Source organism: Nuphar pumila, chromosome 11 (assembly GCF_984573655.1).
Source record: "Nuphar pumila chromosome 11, dmNupPumi1.hap1.1, whole genome shotgun sequence".
NCBI classification, from domain to species: domain Eukaryota; kingdom Viridiplantae; phylum Streptophyta; class Magnoliopsida; order Nymphaeales; family Nymphaeaceae; genus Nuphar; species Nuphar pumila.
In genome coordinates this window covers 6,862,854-6,877,756 of record NC_143259.1, presented here as the reverse complement: position 1 = coordinate 6,877,756, position 14,903 = coordinate 6,862,854, and the positions used below count along the sequence as shown (strand labels likewise).

At 39.1% G+C, this 14,903-nt stretch overlaps 1 protein-coding gene across 1 annotated transcript; it reads left to right on the top strand.

The window, feature by feature from the left end:
- Positions 1-8,609: 8,609 nt before the first annotated feature.
- Positions 8,610-14,903, top strand: LOC149821787 (beta-glucuronosyltransferase GlcAT14A-like). The gene is made up of 4 exons (XM_089980806.1): positions 8,610-9,188; positions 12,804-12,879; positions 12,985-13,100; positions 14,040-14,903. Exons 1-4 carry the CDS (start codon positions 8,615-8,617, stop codon positions 14,549-14,551), a joined length of 1,278 nt encoding a protein of 425 aa, XP_089836932.1. The 5' UTR covers positions 8,610-8,614; the 3' UTR covers positions 14,552-14,903.

The window sequence follows — 14,903 nt, the reverse complement described above, 5'->3', positions numbered from 1 at the left end:
TTTGCATTTAATATGCTTTAATTGCATGATTTGTTCCATGATTAATTGTTTTGCATAAGTTTAATTAATGTGTTCCAAGCATTTGTTAATGAAGGATATATTATTTTTTACCTTGTGAGTTGTTTGTGTATTTTTCTTTCGTCCATAAGTGATCACTATCGTATTGATATCTCAATGTAGACTTTGTGGCATTTCTTTGAGATATTATTGCTTTCATTGGTTAGTTTTCTAAGCATGCGTTCTTGAAATATCTAATATTGCTTCTAAAATGTAATTGATCTATGTTTAACTTTTCTTAAATCTTTATTGAATGATTGAAATCATTTCGTGTATCTTTCACAATGTGAAAATGTTTTCATAATTTATACTTCGTTGTTGAGTTTTATTCATGGAATTGTTTGAAAATCCACACTTCATACCTTTTTGTGCATTAATGAACCTTGTTTGATAATATGCAATAACGAATTAAGAACTAGAATTTCTTAAAATTATTTATTGAGATGAGTCTCTCAATGACTAACTTGTTTTGAAATTAATAATTTTTTCAAGATTAATTCTTACTTTAAATTATCATGATTTTGAAAAGTGTTAAATTACCTTATTAAATATTGTTCTATATATATATATTATATTTTTTTATGTTTAGCCATCTTCTCTTCATTATATATATATAGTTATTTCTTGTTAGATTGCTCTTGTTAGCTCTATTTATCGGTTTTCAAGTATTGATGATATTGAAGATTATTTGTGTAATGGAGCATATGATTGAGCACCAAATGAAAGAACTTGATGAAGTCCATAGCGACATTTTATATAATAGTTTTCTTTTTTTGTAATTTTAAACTTACAATGAGTCACTGAAAGTTTGAGAGGGGTGTTAAGATGAATGTATTCTTTGGTGTATGTATTTATATATATAGTCAACCTAGGTTAAGTAAGTTCTAACCATTGGAGGCTAGTCCAACGGTTAGAAGGTTCCTCCGTCTCTCCTTTAATCTCCCTCTTTTCTTCCTTTATATATATATATATATATATATATATATATATATATATATATATATATATATATATATATATATGGGTAGGTGTGTGCCTTTGTAAGGTGAGAGATTGATGGGTAATTTTAGGGTTGAGTGTGTTCGTAGCGAGGCTCTTTCATTTTATAATTCTTGTGTTCTATTGTTATTTTTATGGTGAGGGTGTATTCAAATACATTGTAGTTTTTATTTTTGGTATACATTCCGGAGTTCATTGATTTTCATGACAGGAAAGAAACAAACAAGCCCTTAGTATCTGTAACTCCCTAAATGATTTGATTTTCTGTAGTTCCAGAAGAGGAATGGCCAAATATATATCCTATGCTCGTGTTAGCAGTTAGGTCTAGTGTATTTTATTGCTAATAGAAAATGAGTGACCTTTTCTTTTAGCTTCTGTTTATGCTAGGATTGGGAGTTGCTCTTCCGTATACTACATGCCCAAAAGTTCAGTCTGGCACTTCCACTTGCTTTATAGCTTATCTGACACCTATTTACATCCAACTACCATTCAATCAACAGGCCTATCTACTGCTTTACAGTACGGCTTTCATGAAGGGTGTGCATTTCTTCATTCATTCTTTCCCACCGCCTGAGGCACCCTTATGTGGATGGAATAATGCTTGATGATGAACTTTCTCACCTTTATGGTTTGATTTGGTATGCACCTCTTTCTAACACTATGCAGAATTCATTCTGCATATTATTATTTCCTTCACTGTCTCCTCTCAGTGCCCTTTTACCATTTGAAGCTACCTTTTTTCGCTCATCCTTCATCCTTAATGCTCCAACGCCATGTTGAATCGTATGAGACAAGACAGGCTGTCAGTGGGTTTGACATGGGAAGGATCAAGGTTGATATCTTCAATTGCACTATGTTAGAATCATTCTGCTCAGATTGTTTGTTTCCTGATCTTAATCGGATGTTAGATGAATATATGATGTTATGAACCCGATTATATCCCTTGCAGAATCATCTCTTATTATAAAACAAATAATTACATAATGACAAGATGGGGTTGCATCCATCTCATATTCAGATACTACTGAATAATTTTTGACATATTGCATCAATTCAAAAATAGATACAATGTAAGACTGCTGTGTGTAAAATATTTTATAGTACTTTTCATACATTTAATTCTGTTGGTTTCTGTGGTTCCTTCTAGTGCACCTTTCCTTTCAGTGTTCTATTTCAGCGAAGTGTACAAACTTCTTGTTTGTTTTTCTCTTCCAGTGGCTTCAAGTGAAATCCGAGATGCCTTGAAGGATGAAAAACTTCGGCAAATTATGTGTCGAATCTACTCTTCTGCAAATGGAAATGATGTGACTTCTTTTTTCTTTTGACTCCGAATTTTGATTGCCAAGCCTCCAACCCAAAAAAAGAGTTCCTTCTTTTTATTTGTCCAAAAAATTTACTAAGACCACATGGCTACTGTCACTTTTTATCAGGAATTGGAGAAAGACATGGAAGGAGAACATGTCACAGAGTTTTCAGACAAGGTAAACCATGTCCTCTAGGTGCAATAGGGAACAAAAAGTGTTGATGTTCTTATATGCTTCAGTAGGATTTTATCGATGTGTGTAAATGCCACTGTTTGCCTACCACAACTGTTACATAGACGTGTGATATCTGTAAAATATGGCCTCACCCAACTTCACCTCCTGCTTTTTTCTGCTTGCAGATTTTGTCCATTGTCACTTGACAAGAACAGACAAATGGTTGCATGTACACGCTCTGCAACACGAAACTTGCAAATTTTGTCTCTCGGTTTGAAGTATGCATGTGATTAGGATCACCTTATTATCTGAATATGGCATTACATGCTTGATTTTGCATCCATCTCTTTTTTGACTCATGGTGAGGTTGGCATCCGACATGTTTAATTGGTAGAAACAGCAGTAGCAGCCCAACCACCCCAACCTGGTGTATGTTCGCCCCTGATGATTCACCGAATCCCACGTCTGTGTTCGGGGCTTTGAATGAGCACCACATATACAAGCACATGGGGCTCGTATTCCCATGTATGTTGACATAACTTTGCATCGGACTGTGGTGTTGTTGCAAAGACTTAAGTACCCTTTCTCGCTATTCTTCTCATAAAGTGATGGTTTGAGAAAATGACAAAAATGCCCTTTATTCAAAAAAGAAAAAACAAACAGTTCAAAAAAAGGACAAACATGTCCTCCATCCAGAAAGTCGAGGATGATGTTGACTCTTCAAAGTCTTCTTCTTCTTTCTCTGTTCAAAAAAAGGACAAACATGTCCTCCATCCAGAAAGTCGAGGATGATGTTGACTCTTCAAAGTCTTTTTCTTCTTTCTCCGTAAAACACTGTAAAACCCTCTTTCTCTCTCTAGAGAAGAAATTAAGGGAGGCAAAGAGTTCTCCCTGGAGAAGGTCATGAACATCAACCCTCTCACTCACTCTCCCTTCTCTCTCTACTTCTGTGCACATCCAACAGACGATCCTACATTGCTTCATCATCATCTTCTTCTTTTTCCTTCTCCGTAAAACACTGTAAAACCCTCTCTCTCTTTAGAGAAGAAATCAAGGGAGGCAAAGAGTTCTCCCTGGAAAAGGCCATGAACATCAACCCTCTCACTTTCTCTCCCTTCTCTCTCTACTTCTGTGCACATCCAACAGACGATCTTACATTGCTCCATCGCCATCTTCTTCTTTCTCCGTAAAACACTGTAAAACCCTCTTTCTCTAGAGAAGAAATCAAGGGAGGTAAATAGTTCCCCCTGGAGAAGGCCATGAACATCAACCCTATCACTCTCTCTCCCTTCTCTCTCTACTTTTGTGTCTGATTTAGAGTTTTTGCCCTTACAGGAGGGGGGTCCGGGGGCTCCCCCTTCGGACCAATTTTTTTTTGGGCCTTCAAACAACGATTTGTAGTATTATCAGGCTTTCCTACAGCAATTTGTAGCATTTTCAGGTCTCCAACTAAACACTATAGTGATTCGCGGAACACTACAAATCGCTATAGCGATTTGCGGAAGAATCTACAAATCGCTATAGCGATTTGCGGAAGACACTATAAATCGCAATAGCGATTTGCTGATGACACTACAAATCGCTATAGCGATTTACGGAAGACACTACAAATCGTTATAGCGATTTGCAATCCATGCTAGGAGGAGCCCCCAAACCCTCCTCCTATAAGGGCAAAAACTCTGAATCAGACTCCACAACTCATCAAGTTGAATGATGCTACCCACGCTGGGAGGAGCCCTCAGACCCTCCTTTCTGTAAGGGTAAAAACTCTGAATCAGACTCTACAACTCTTCAAGTTGAATGATGCTACTCACGTTGGGAGGAGCCCCCAGACCCCTCTCCTGTAAGGGCAAAAAATCTGAATCAGGCTCCACAACGAATCAAGTTGAATGATGCTACCCACGTTGGGAGGAGCCCCCAAACCCTCCTTCTGTAAGGGTAAAAACTCTGAATCAGGATCTACAACTCATTTAGTTGAATGATGCTACCCACGCTGGGAGGAGCCCCCAAACCCTCCTCCTGTAAGGGTAAAAACTCTGAATCATGCTCCACAATAGTCAATGTGCAGGTCAGTCGGTGCTTGATGGAGCAATGTAAGATCTTATGTTGGATGTGCATAAAAGCAGAAAGATAAGGGAGAGAGAGAGAGTGAGAGGTTTGATGTTCATGGTCTCCTCCAGGGGAGATTTCTTTCTCAGATAATCCTGCAGTGCAGAGACTGGGTCTTAAATAATCATCTTCGGGGCACTTAAGTCTTTACAACCACTCCTTTTCAAGAATCATCATTTTTTTGCACCAATAGAGGAGAGAGTACTTAAGTCTTTGCAATCGCATCCAACTTCAATGCTAATTAATGCTGACAAACATGGGGATACGAGACGCACATGCTTACATACGTGGTGCTCTTTGGGACCCCGAACATGAGATGTAGCTAACTGCCCTGTTGGGGGGGGGAACATATAACGTGTTGCATTAGAAAGAAGACATTGCGTCTGTAGGCAGTAGTTGTCACTTGGCTTGTGTGTCTTTCCATAATTAAAATACTTTTTGGTTGGCCTGTATTTCACTTTTAATGTATTATAGCAAGTTGGTCAATTTACTTTTGATGATGACTCGAACAAAAGAGAAAAAGAGTATGACTTTGCTTAAAACCAAAGGACCCTTGATTTGACTTCCTAACTTAAAAATTAGATGTCAATTTGACGCAAAAGGAAATATGATTAAATGAATTAGATGACAACTTAAAACACAGATATGATTAGATGAGCTTGGTGGTCTCATGAATTGAATAATTCCATCTTCTTGGGCTGTTAAGAGTCCTTATGGCTGTTACCAATGGGGGCTCCACGTGGTTGGTAGGAGCTGTCAGTGCAAGTCTCCCTGTAGTGGGACGTTGCAGGTTCAAAACCCCAGTGGTACGATTGAATAATAACTGGTGGGGGTCTGCCTAACCCCAGCTCGCCTTTCAAAAAAAAAAAGAAGTCCTTATGGCTGTTCCAGTTTTCCCACATTATGTATGGGCATATTTCTGTACTGAAATGGTGATTGTAGTATTTAACGGAATGATAAAATCATGGCTTAATTATTATTTTTTCTTTTCTTTTGGCATTATTTCTTGAATTTCTCTTTAAGAAGGCTGTGAAGATCTTTATAATATTTTTCCCATAAAACAAAAAATTTAAAATGTCTGGAGATATTTGTTTGCCTAAAGCATCTCAATTATTCCGAAACTCCATGCAATGATTTTCATATGTGAAGTCACCAGAACACCTTAGAGAAAGTCTGGACCTGGTTGAAGTCCTAGAGGTAGCTGGAACACACACGAAGATACATCCAACCCATATGTCACTTAAAAGGGAGACGTGTGAAGTTGAAGGGGGTGTCATCAGTTCGAAACCTGGAGTCTCCATCCTTTTGGCTGCAAGGCCAAAGCTGGGTGTACTCCTTGGTGAGCAAGAGAGATTTAGGGTTTTATGCCAACAAATATTGGGAACGACGCACAAGGCAAGAGTCAACCGATTGTACCTTACGATCCGAAAATTGGCGTCTTCTCTTTGTCGGAAAAAGTGAAAGCCATTTGATTGGATGGCAATGCCAAAACGTTGGTTAGATCTTCAATTACAGATTAGGTGTTTGTGGTTTTTAATCAATTAGGCCATGTCTGGATGATGCTGAAAACCTGGTTTTTAACCAGGTTTTTGGTGTTGACCTGTTTATTCAGCCAAACTTGGGTTTTGGGCATGTTATGGTGATGCCCAAAACCGAGTTTTGGCAAATGAAGGTTTACAAAAAACAGGTTTTGGTAAACCCTGTAGGGGGAAGTTTTTTCACACAGAAAACCCGGTTTATCAGGCAACCAATGACCAGCTGGACTTAGACTTCACTGATGAAGACATCATAGAAACTAGTTCTTGCTGAAAATTTCCAATTTACCATCTTTTTGGCAACCAACTTCCTCATGGTTGAACCATATATATATATATATATATATATATATATATATATATGATAATCAATGACCTCTTTGGCACCTAAAATCCTAGGTCCCCCCCCTTTGCTGGCCAGGGAGTACACCCAACTTTGGCCTTGCAACAAAGGACACGCAACCATGGATATGATGTTGTTTACTGTAATTAAAACATATGATTACAAAGCAAGAGATTACAATCATTGCCATGATTGTATTACTTTTGGTAGTTGCATATAGTTATGATGTTGTTGACTTGGCGTAAGAAGGGAATGCTATGATGTGTATGATGGATGGTGACAGCCTCATAGGATGATTGATTACTGCTGATTAGCATGAATATCTAAATTATCTAACGTAATTTGAGAAGGGTTGGTGTCAATGTGGACGGATGGTGGGAATGGACTTTGAATGCTTCCAATTAATAAAAGGGATGACATTGGTAATGACACCATGACATCATCGTCGCATCTAAACATCATAGATGCAAGTTGTTTTGGCCTAATCGAACCTTATGGGTGCGTTCAGCATGATCCAAATGCTAAATATTGGGTTTTGAATCTTGTTTTTGGATGAAAAAAAAATATGTTTTTATCAGTAGATAAATATTGCACCTTATTGACTGTTGATTTTTGAAGCCTTATAAAAACCTATCTGTGTTGTAGTCAGTGGATTCATGAAGACAACATCTGTAAGGTTCAGTTTCATGAAAAAAACAACCAAAGAAAAAGAGAGAGGCTTTTTTGTGCCTCACGTGGTCGAGATCAAATGTATTTCCATCAATAAATATGATTATTTACCATCTTTTATGTTTAAAGAGGTTCATCTTGAACCAGCATGACCCGCAGCAAAGTTGCTTCATCACTGATATTGTGAGTAATATGACATATATCGGGAGTGGACTTTAATGCATGAGTCACGTGATATGCCATATCACTGATAAAATGGCATCATTGTCGTTCGTTGTTCCAATCAGTGGTGATTAGGGGTGTCAATGGGTCGGGTTTACCCAGACCCAATCCCTACCAAACCCTATAAGGTCCGGGTATGGTGATAAAGAAGTACATCTGATTAAGACCTGGGTCTGAACCCTATGGTCCGATTAATACATGGATCCAGGTATAGTATGTGAAATTTTACAGACCTGGGCCTGACCCGAGTTCCGATTATGACCTATAAATTTTCAATGTAAAAATGATAAAAAGTATTATTTTACAAGGTATGGCCCGGGTCTGATTTATGTAGTTTTTATCGGGTCTGGATATGGTTTCTTTTATGGTGAGCCCGATTATACTCGAGTTCAAACCCGATACCATACCCGAAAATTGGGGCCAGGTCTGGTTTCACCTGGGTCCGAACCAAACCCGACCCATTGACACTCCTAGTGGTGAGGAACCATTCCGTGATATGTGGCATATCACCTTATCTGAGTTCATAAAAAACCAAGACATGGCAAACAGAGAAACTCATTTATGTGGAGAGCAATGTTGTCCTGAGCTGAATCAGTCAATTTTTAACATGGGACAAACATAAACTCAGTGAAATATTTAAAAAATAAACATTTTTTTTTTTAAATATGCTCATCCGAGTTAAAAAAAAAACAATTTTTTTTTGTGTGGCTCATCAACTCGACTCTCTCTCACTGGACAACACGGTCAACATCATCAACAACTTGTACCGTAACCACGAGTACATAGATTATAGTCATGTAATCATTGGGATAATGTGTCCTTCCGTACCTGGTTGAGACTTTGATATATAGAGCACAAAACCAGATCCAACTCTATGATAACGGTTTAAAAAATGGCAAATGATGGACGGCTGTGGTTGTGAGTAGGACAATCCGAATCCGGATCCGACCCTTAAACTTCGGATCAAGCATGTCCCACTATATTCGAACCACTTTATCCCGATCTGTAGATTCTGTACTCTGTAATGGCGTTTCTGTAAATTTTGGAAAACGCAGCGTTGTTTGCGAAGCAAGAAACGGGCGAGAGCCAAGTCGCAAACTACCTCTCCGGTCCGAAAGGGCAAACAAAAGCCTCTCTCTCTCTCTCTCAACACGTCGCACTGAAAAACCGCCACCACCACCGCCACCACCTGCCACCGGGAAATGCAGCCGCACCAGCAAACCCTAGTTTTAATGCCGACATTGACGAAAGAGGGGAAGCGGCTCCTCTGCCTCCTCTCCACCTCCCTCGTCTCCCTCCTCCTCTTCATCCTCTCCTTCTCCTGCCGGCCGCCCTCCTCACTTGCCCCTCTCCGCTCCGCCTACTTCCGCCCCAACCCTCCGTTCCCTAACCCCAACCCAACCTCCGCCTCCATCTCCGCCGTACCGCCCCCTCCCTCCCTTGCCTACTTCATCTCCGGCTCCAACGGCGACGGCGACCGCGTCCTCCGCCTCCTCCACGCCGTCTACCACCCCAAGAACCGCTACCTCCTCCACCTCGACCTCTCCGCTTCCCAGGATCAGAGGGAGCGCCTCGCCGTGGCCGTACAGTCCGTGCCCGTGTTTTGGGCCGCCGGGAACGTGGACGTCGTCGGGAAGGCGGACGCCGTCAACCCGCGGGGATCCTCCGTCGTCTCCTCAACGCTCCACGGTGCGGCGATCATGCTCCGGTATGCGGAAGGGTGGGACTGGTTCATCAATCTGTCCGCCTCCGATTACCCGCTCGTCACGCAAGATGGTATGCGTTTTTCTGCTGTTTTCGTTCGGATTGGTTCTTCTCGAGTTTCGTTAGGGCTTGGGTTTTGATTCGTTGATGGTTGGATTGGTTATTCCACGTTTTTTGGTTGGGACAAACTCTTACTCGTGAATCATTTTGATTCGTTTTTTGCTTGTGGGATGTGGCAATTTCTCCATTCTTTTCGTTAATCACCGTTTGGGATGAGAGAATTTTAGGAAACTTAACTCTTACCCAAGCTTCATCCTGGTTGTGGAATTTGACGGATTGAGATATCTAAGGGCACACTGTTTCATTCGTTCTGCATCCAAAATGGAACCCTTGTTATATTTCCGGAGACAGGGACTGAACTATTTTCTCTCTCTTAATGGATACTTTTTCAAGTGTGATTCATAGATAGCTCTTTAATGTCAATGTATTACGTTTTCTGCATCTCTTGCTAAGTCCATAAAAACTAGAATTTGGACCAAATGCCAAATGTTATGTTGATCATAGCTAATAGGTGTTGTAGTCACAAAGTAGAGGAAGGTTTTCTAGGACTTGTGTTAACTTGGAACAGTGGAGGTGGTCAATCAGCGTGAACATGCGATCGGTAAAGTATCTTTTAAGGTCTTAATTTGCATGATGCCTTCTTTATCATATCTCCACAGAAGCTAAACAGTGTAGCTAAATATATCTATGGCATTTTAAGTGTTGTCTGGCTGACAGAAGATGGTTTGACTCATAAGACATAGGGGGATATGGAGAGTGTCTTTACACGGGGAGTTGAGTGAGATAGAGGAGAGTTGGTTAAAGGCATTGTGCCAAAGGAAACTGGTTTGATTATACCCCAAACAGCTTGTTATAGAAGTTGTCTGTGGTGGAAGAACTAGATTGTTTTGTTAGGTACAAGTAGTTGGTCTTAAGTTAGAAATGACTTCTCTTATGAATTCCAAGGAACCATGGATGGGGTACAGATCCTTATTGAAGAGATAAGGTCCCTTTGATTGAAGATGAAGGACTTGATACTTTTTAGCAGCAATCGTTTCTTATTCAGTGTCTGGTTTAGTCTGTTTTTCTACATGTGCATTACGTGCACTTATTTGGTCTTTGGATGATGGTTGGAGCTATTTCTCCATTGTAAGAGATAAAAGCCAAGCATGAAAATGGAATTTCATTTTGTGCCATCTGTTTTTGGTTAAGCTATTTGAGCTCAAATGTGTTGAATGATATCTTCTTGGGCATTGTTTTTGCACTTTTCTCGCCTCATTTGCAAAGGAGAAGGTTTTCTTATGATTGTATCTGTTTGACGATCCACATTTCAGAATCGAGGGTTTGAGGGTGGTGGTTGCATGCGGAGGAAGTTGTAAGGCCTTCTTCTACAACACTGTGTTCCTGATTTCATGTATCTTTGGTTGCTGAGGGTTTCTGCAAAGACAATGGATCCAAATATGAGTTGCAGACTTGGAGCTGGGTATGAATGGGCAGCGTAAGGTGTGAACTTATCAAAAATTAGTTCATGATTTAGAAAAACCCTGAGTACACCAGAAAGGTGAGTACCACATCCAATTCTTCAATGCTTTTCCCATCAAGGGTTAGATTTAGGAGGACATGTTGTTTAGTGATGAGTTGGAGACAAAAAGCTGTTGGGAGTCAGGCTATGGAAGCTCCGGGTGACTGACAGATTGATGAAAATGGCTGCTTGGATGTCATGACCGAAAAACTAATGCTGGATAAACATGTGGTTTTGAGTTTGGAGTAATGAAATACCTGATTCTCGTAGCCAATTTTAGTAGTCTCTAACACAGTGGCGTTTGAGAGACCAGTGGCTCTCCAAAGAAGCTTACTTTTCCATGAATCTGGTTGGGTATTACCATCCTATCTGCAAAAGTAATGTGTCTTTTCTTGATGAACTTTGGCATATGTTGTGCAATGAGACTTAACTCAGTATTCGTCAATCCCAAGGAAATGATTGAACTTTGTCTAAAGATGATTGGCATGGATGTAGTAGAAGCCTTTATACTGGTACATATACTATTATTTTCTGATATTTAAATATTCTTAGGGCTTCCGATTGTTCTCTTCATCACCAACAAGTTTGAGTGAGGTGTTTTGCTTGCAAATTTTAGAAAAGATGAGGTACCTATGCTCATCTTATGATTTATGAAGTTCTCAAGCTTATACCAGAAGCGCAAGGACTATATCTTCTTCTTGCGATGTCATACACATTGAATTTATTGTCATTTTACATGATTATTGAATATTAAAACGATCTAGATAATGATTATAATTGATTCTTGGATTTTATGATGCATGTGACAGATAATGGCAGAATGAACATGGATATAGATCTTACTGCCAAGAAGGCAAGAAGTAATGTGTATGCTTTTATATTAGGGGCATGCTTGTCACTTGCAAATGTTCTCAGTTTACTACCAACCTCTCACATGCACTCATAGCTACGGAGATTACAAAATTTGTAGTCAGATGGTCATAACTGCAGATAGGTTCCACGTTGCTTATATCTGACAAATTCTACCTTCAATCTTTTTTTATTAGTATTCTGAAGTTTAGTTTCTCCTGAATGGAAGTTTAAAGTAACTTCTGTCACCATGATTGTTTACTTGTTTTTCATTTTTGTTATTGTAAACTTGTACTAATTAATGTGCAGTTCATTAAGCTATTATGTTGAATTGTTGGTTTTCATATTTGAAAATGTAGCCTAGCATTTGGGATGTAAACGGGTCGGACTTGGGTCAGATCTAGGGATTACCATGTCCAACCTAACCATATCTGACATAATTGGATTCAGATTTTGATTTGGAGTCGGATGGGATCAGATGAAACTGAATCTGAATCTGGCTAACTTACCATCCAAAATATACATGTATCCGGATTCAGATTGTAGTCGATTTCAGGTCTTAGTCGGACTCAAACTCAGATTTGAATGAAAAATCTAATACCGACTCTGGATTCTATTGTTAATTGGATCCTACTTTGGGCCTTTGGTTACTGGATCCAACTAATTAGATTCAGGTAGGATGTCGGATAATATCCGACCCGTTGACATCCCTATCTAGCATATTGATGTATCCTTAAGAATCTAAAAATATGCTGTACAGGGTGTTTGGGTGATGTTAGTGTTGGATTCTTATGGTAAGTTTTGAGATCTTGTGAATTATTACTTGTCCATATCCGGTGAGGTGCTTTCAGTTACTGGGATTGCTTAATCTTATATCTTGAATGCTATACTTCACCGAATACTTTGAAGTGTGATCTTTAACGTGCATTAACATGTGAAGTTCATACATTTATATGAGCATAATTTTGGTTTTACTTGTGATTTTTTGTTCATTTTATCTTATTAATATGTTTTACTTTCTAGTGACACATTGAGTGCATGATTACCTTGTGAATTTCCATTTATAAATTTCAATTATATTGTTTTATGAAACTCCATGGCATATAAACTGGAGCCACATTTGATTCACATATATGGAGCTGTATGGTTATTGTTGGGTTTTTATTGATCTTTTACAAATAGTAACTTGTCATGCTTTTAAATGATTTACCTACAATTAAGAGCTTATTTATCAGAGAGGCTCTGAAACCAATTGATTTTGGCTTCTTCGGTTGCAGACCTTCTTCATTTGTTATCTTTTCTGCCAAGGGACCTCAACTTCATACAACATACCAGTCGTATTGGTTGGAGAGAGTATGTCAAACTAATTTATCTTTGATTTTCCATGTATATGCAGTGCAGCAAAGTTGACATTGTTGAGCTTTCACATAATGAACTTACACGTGGTTGATATTACAGGTATCGGAAGCTAAAGCCTATCATTGTTGATCCTGGCCTTTACCTTTCATCCAGGAGTGAAGTATTTTATACAACACAAAGGCGTGATATGCCTAATGCTTACAAATTTTTCACAGGTTCACAACCAAGTCATTATTGATGTTGATGTTTGTTGTTTATCCTACACTCCAGAATAAGCGAAGTAACTAGCAACTAAAGAAATTATGAATAAAAAATGCATGTTATTCCTTGTCACACTTTAGCTCTCTGTCCATGTTTTTACTTCTGTGACTGTGACTTGAGCAAGGATACAATCCGGTGACTGAGGCATCACATGAATCGTAATAGAGAATTTGCTTTAGATACTGGCAGTTTAAAAACTCTAGTGTTGAAGCTAGGCTACAGGGCAATCCAAATACATTTTTATGGTATGTCCTAAGTTATCCCTTGGTGATTTGTGTTTAGCTTAGTTAAGCTAGCAATTCACACATTTCATGTGCCATATCCTAGGTGATCCCTCGGTGATTTTACTTCTCCACAATAAAGGAGTATATGAGGTATTTTCCAATAAGTGTAGAAAACAGAGAAATTTTTATGGATAGTTGGTCACGTTGTTGGTACAATTTAGATTATGGGCATGTCACCACTTCACGTGTTTTTGTGAGAATCAATGTGACATGTATTGCTTAAAACATGATTTTCCTTCAGGCACATGCACACATTGTGCTTCCATGATTCTTGTAGCTGGCTTAGATCAGCAGAAGGGAAAGTATGAATGCGTAGATTCCCATTGTGCAGTAATCATGCAGAGTTAGTGAGGATTGTAGACTAAGTGTTGTTTAGATCAACACTAGTTGCTATGAAAACACACATGGCATAAAAGGAATGTCAAGGAAATGAGTGTATGAATCACCTTGCAGACTTAGTGAAGTAATGGCATTTATATCGATCTCTCCATATTGAACTTAGTGGGTGACATCATGGTATGACCTCTTTGAAGATTGAAATTATGACTTTAGCGTCTTATTGTTTTGCTGGTAGGCAGGACTGAGACATTCTTAACATGTTTTGTGCAGGTTCAGCTTCTGTGATTTTGAGTCGTAAGTTTATTGAATTCTGCATATTGGGCTTGGACAACTTACCGAGGATTCTCCTAATGTATTATACAAATGTTCCCTCTTCACATGAGTGTTACTTTCATACTGTAGCCTGCAATTCCAGAGGGTTTAAGAAAACCATTATTAACGAAAATCTATATTATTCTGCATGGGATAATCCCCTAAAATCAGCACCTCGGGTGCTTAATTCAGCTGACTTTGACAACATGACACAAAGTGGTGCGGCATTTGCTCAATGTTTCAACCGAGATGATGCTGTGCTTGACAAGATCGACAGGGAGGTGCTAAACCGTAAAAGTGGCAAAGTTGTTCCTGGTGCATGGTGTATAGGCAACGGTGCTGACCCTTGTGTTGTTTGGGGAGATGCTGATATTCTTAAGCCTGGAGCTGGAGCTAAAAGGCTGGAGAGGCTTCTGATCAGAAGCCTCTCAAATGAGACATTCCATTCCCTGCCATGTGTATCTGAATGATCCGAACCTTGTTCACAAGTTGCAGTTAAGAATATTTTCTGGCTTTACTTTCAAACGAAAGCTGTAGAGTTTTCTTTTGCTTGGCAGATAGGGCTTTTTGTTGTGCCCTTGTCTATCTGAGATGAGAATCACAGAGGTTGTATAGCTTTGACGAGATGACTGTTGTGTGCCTCAACGTTGCAAATTCTTTGGTTCATTCCCTTCTTTTTGACAATTTGAAGAAACGAAGACAACTATACTCGAGAAGAGCCTTATAGTGTGCCTTTACTAACAAGAAGCATTCCTGATGTAAAGGTATTCGTTTGTAAAGAACTCTTGATATCTAATCTCAATTGAAATTTACTTTTTTGCA

Coding starts and splice junctions, on each gene's coding strand:
- LOC149821787 (XM_089980806.1), top strand. CDS start 8,615: ATGCAGCCGCACCAGCAAACCCTAGTTTTAATGCCGACATTGACGAAA. Junction 9,189..12,803: donor CCCGCTCGTCACGCAAGATG/GTATGCGTTTTT, acceptor CTTCGGTTGCAG/ACCTTCTTCATTTGTTATCT. Junction 13,101..14,039: donor TGCTTACAAATTTTTCACAG/GTTCACAACCAA, acceptor TGTTTTGTGCAG/GTTCAGCTTCTGTGATTTTG.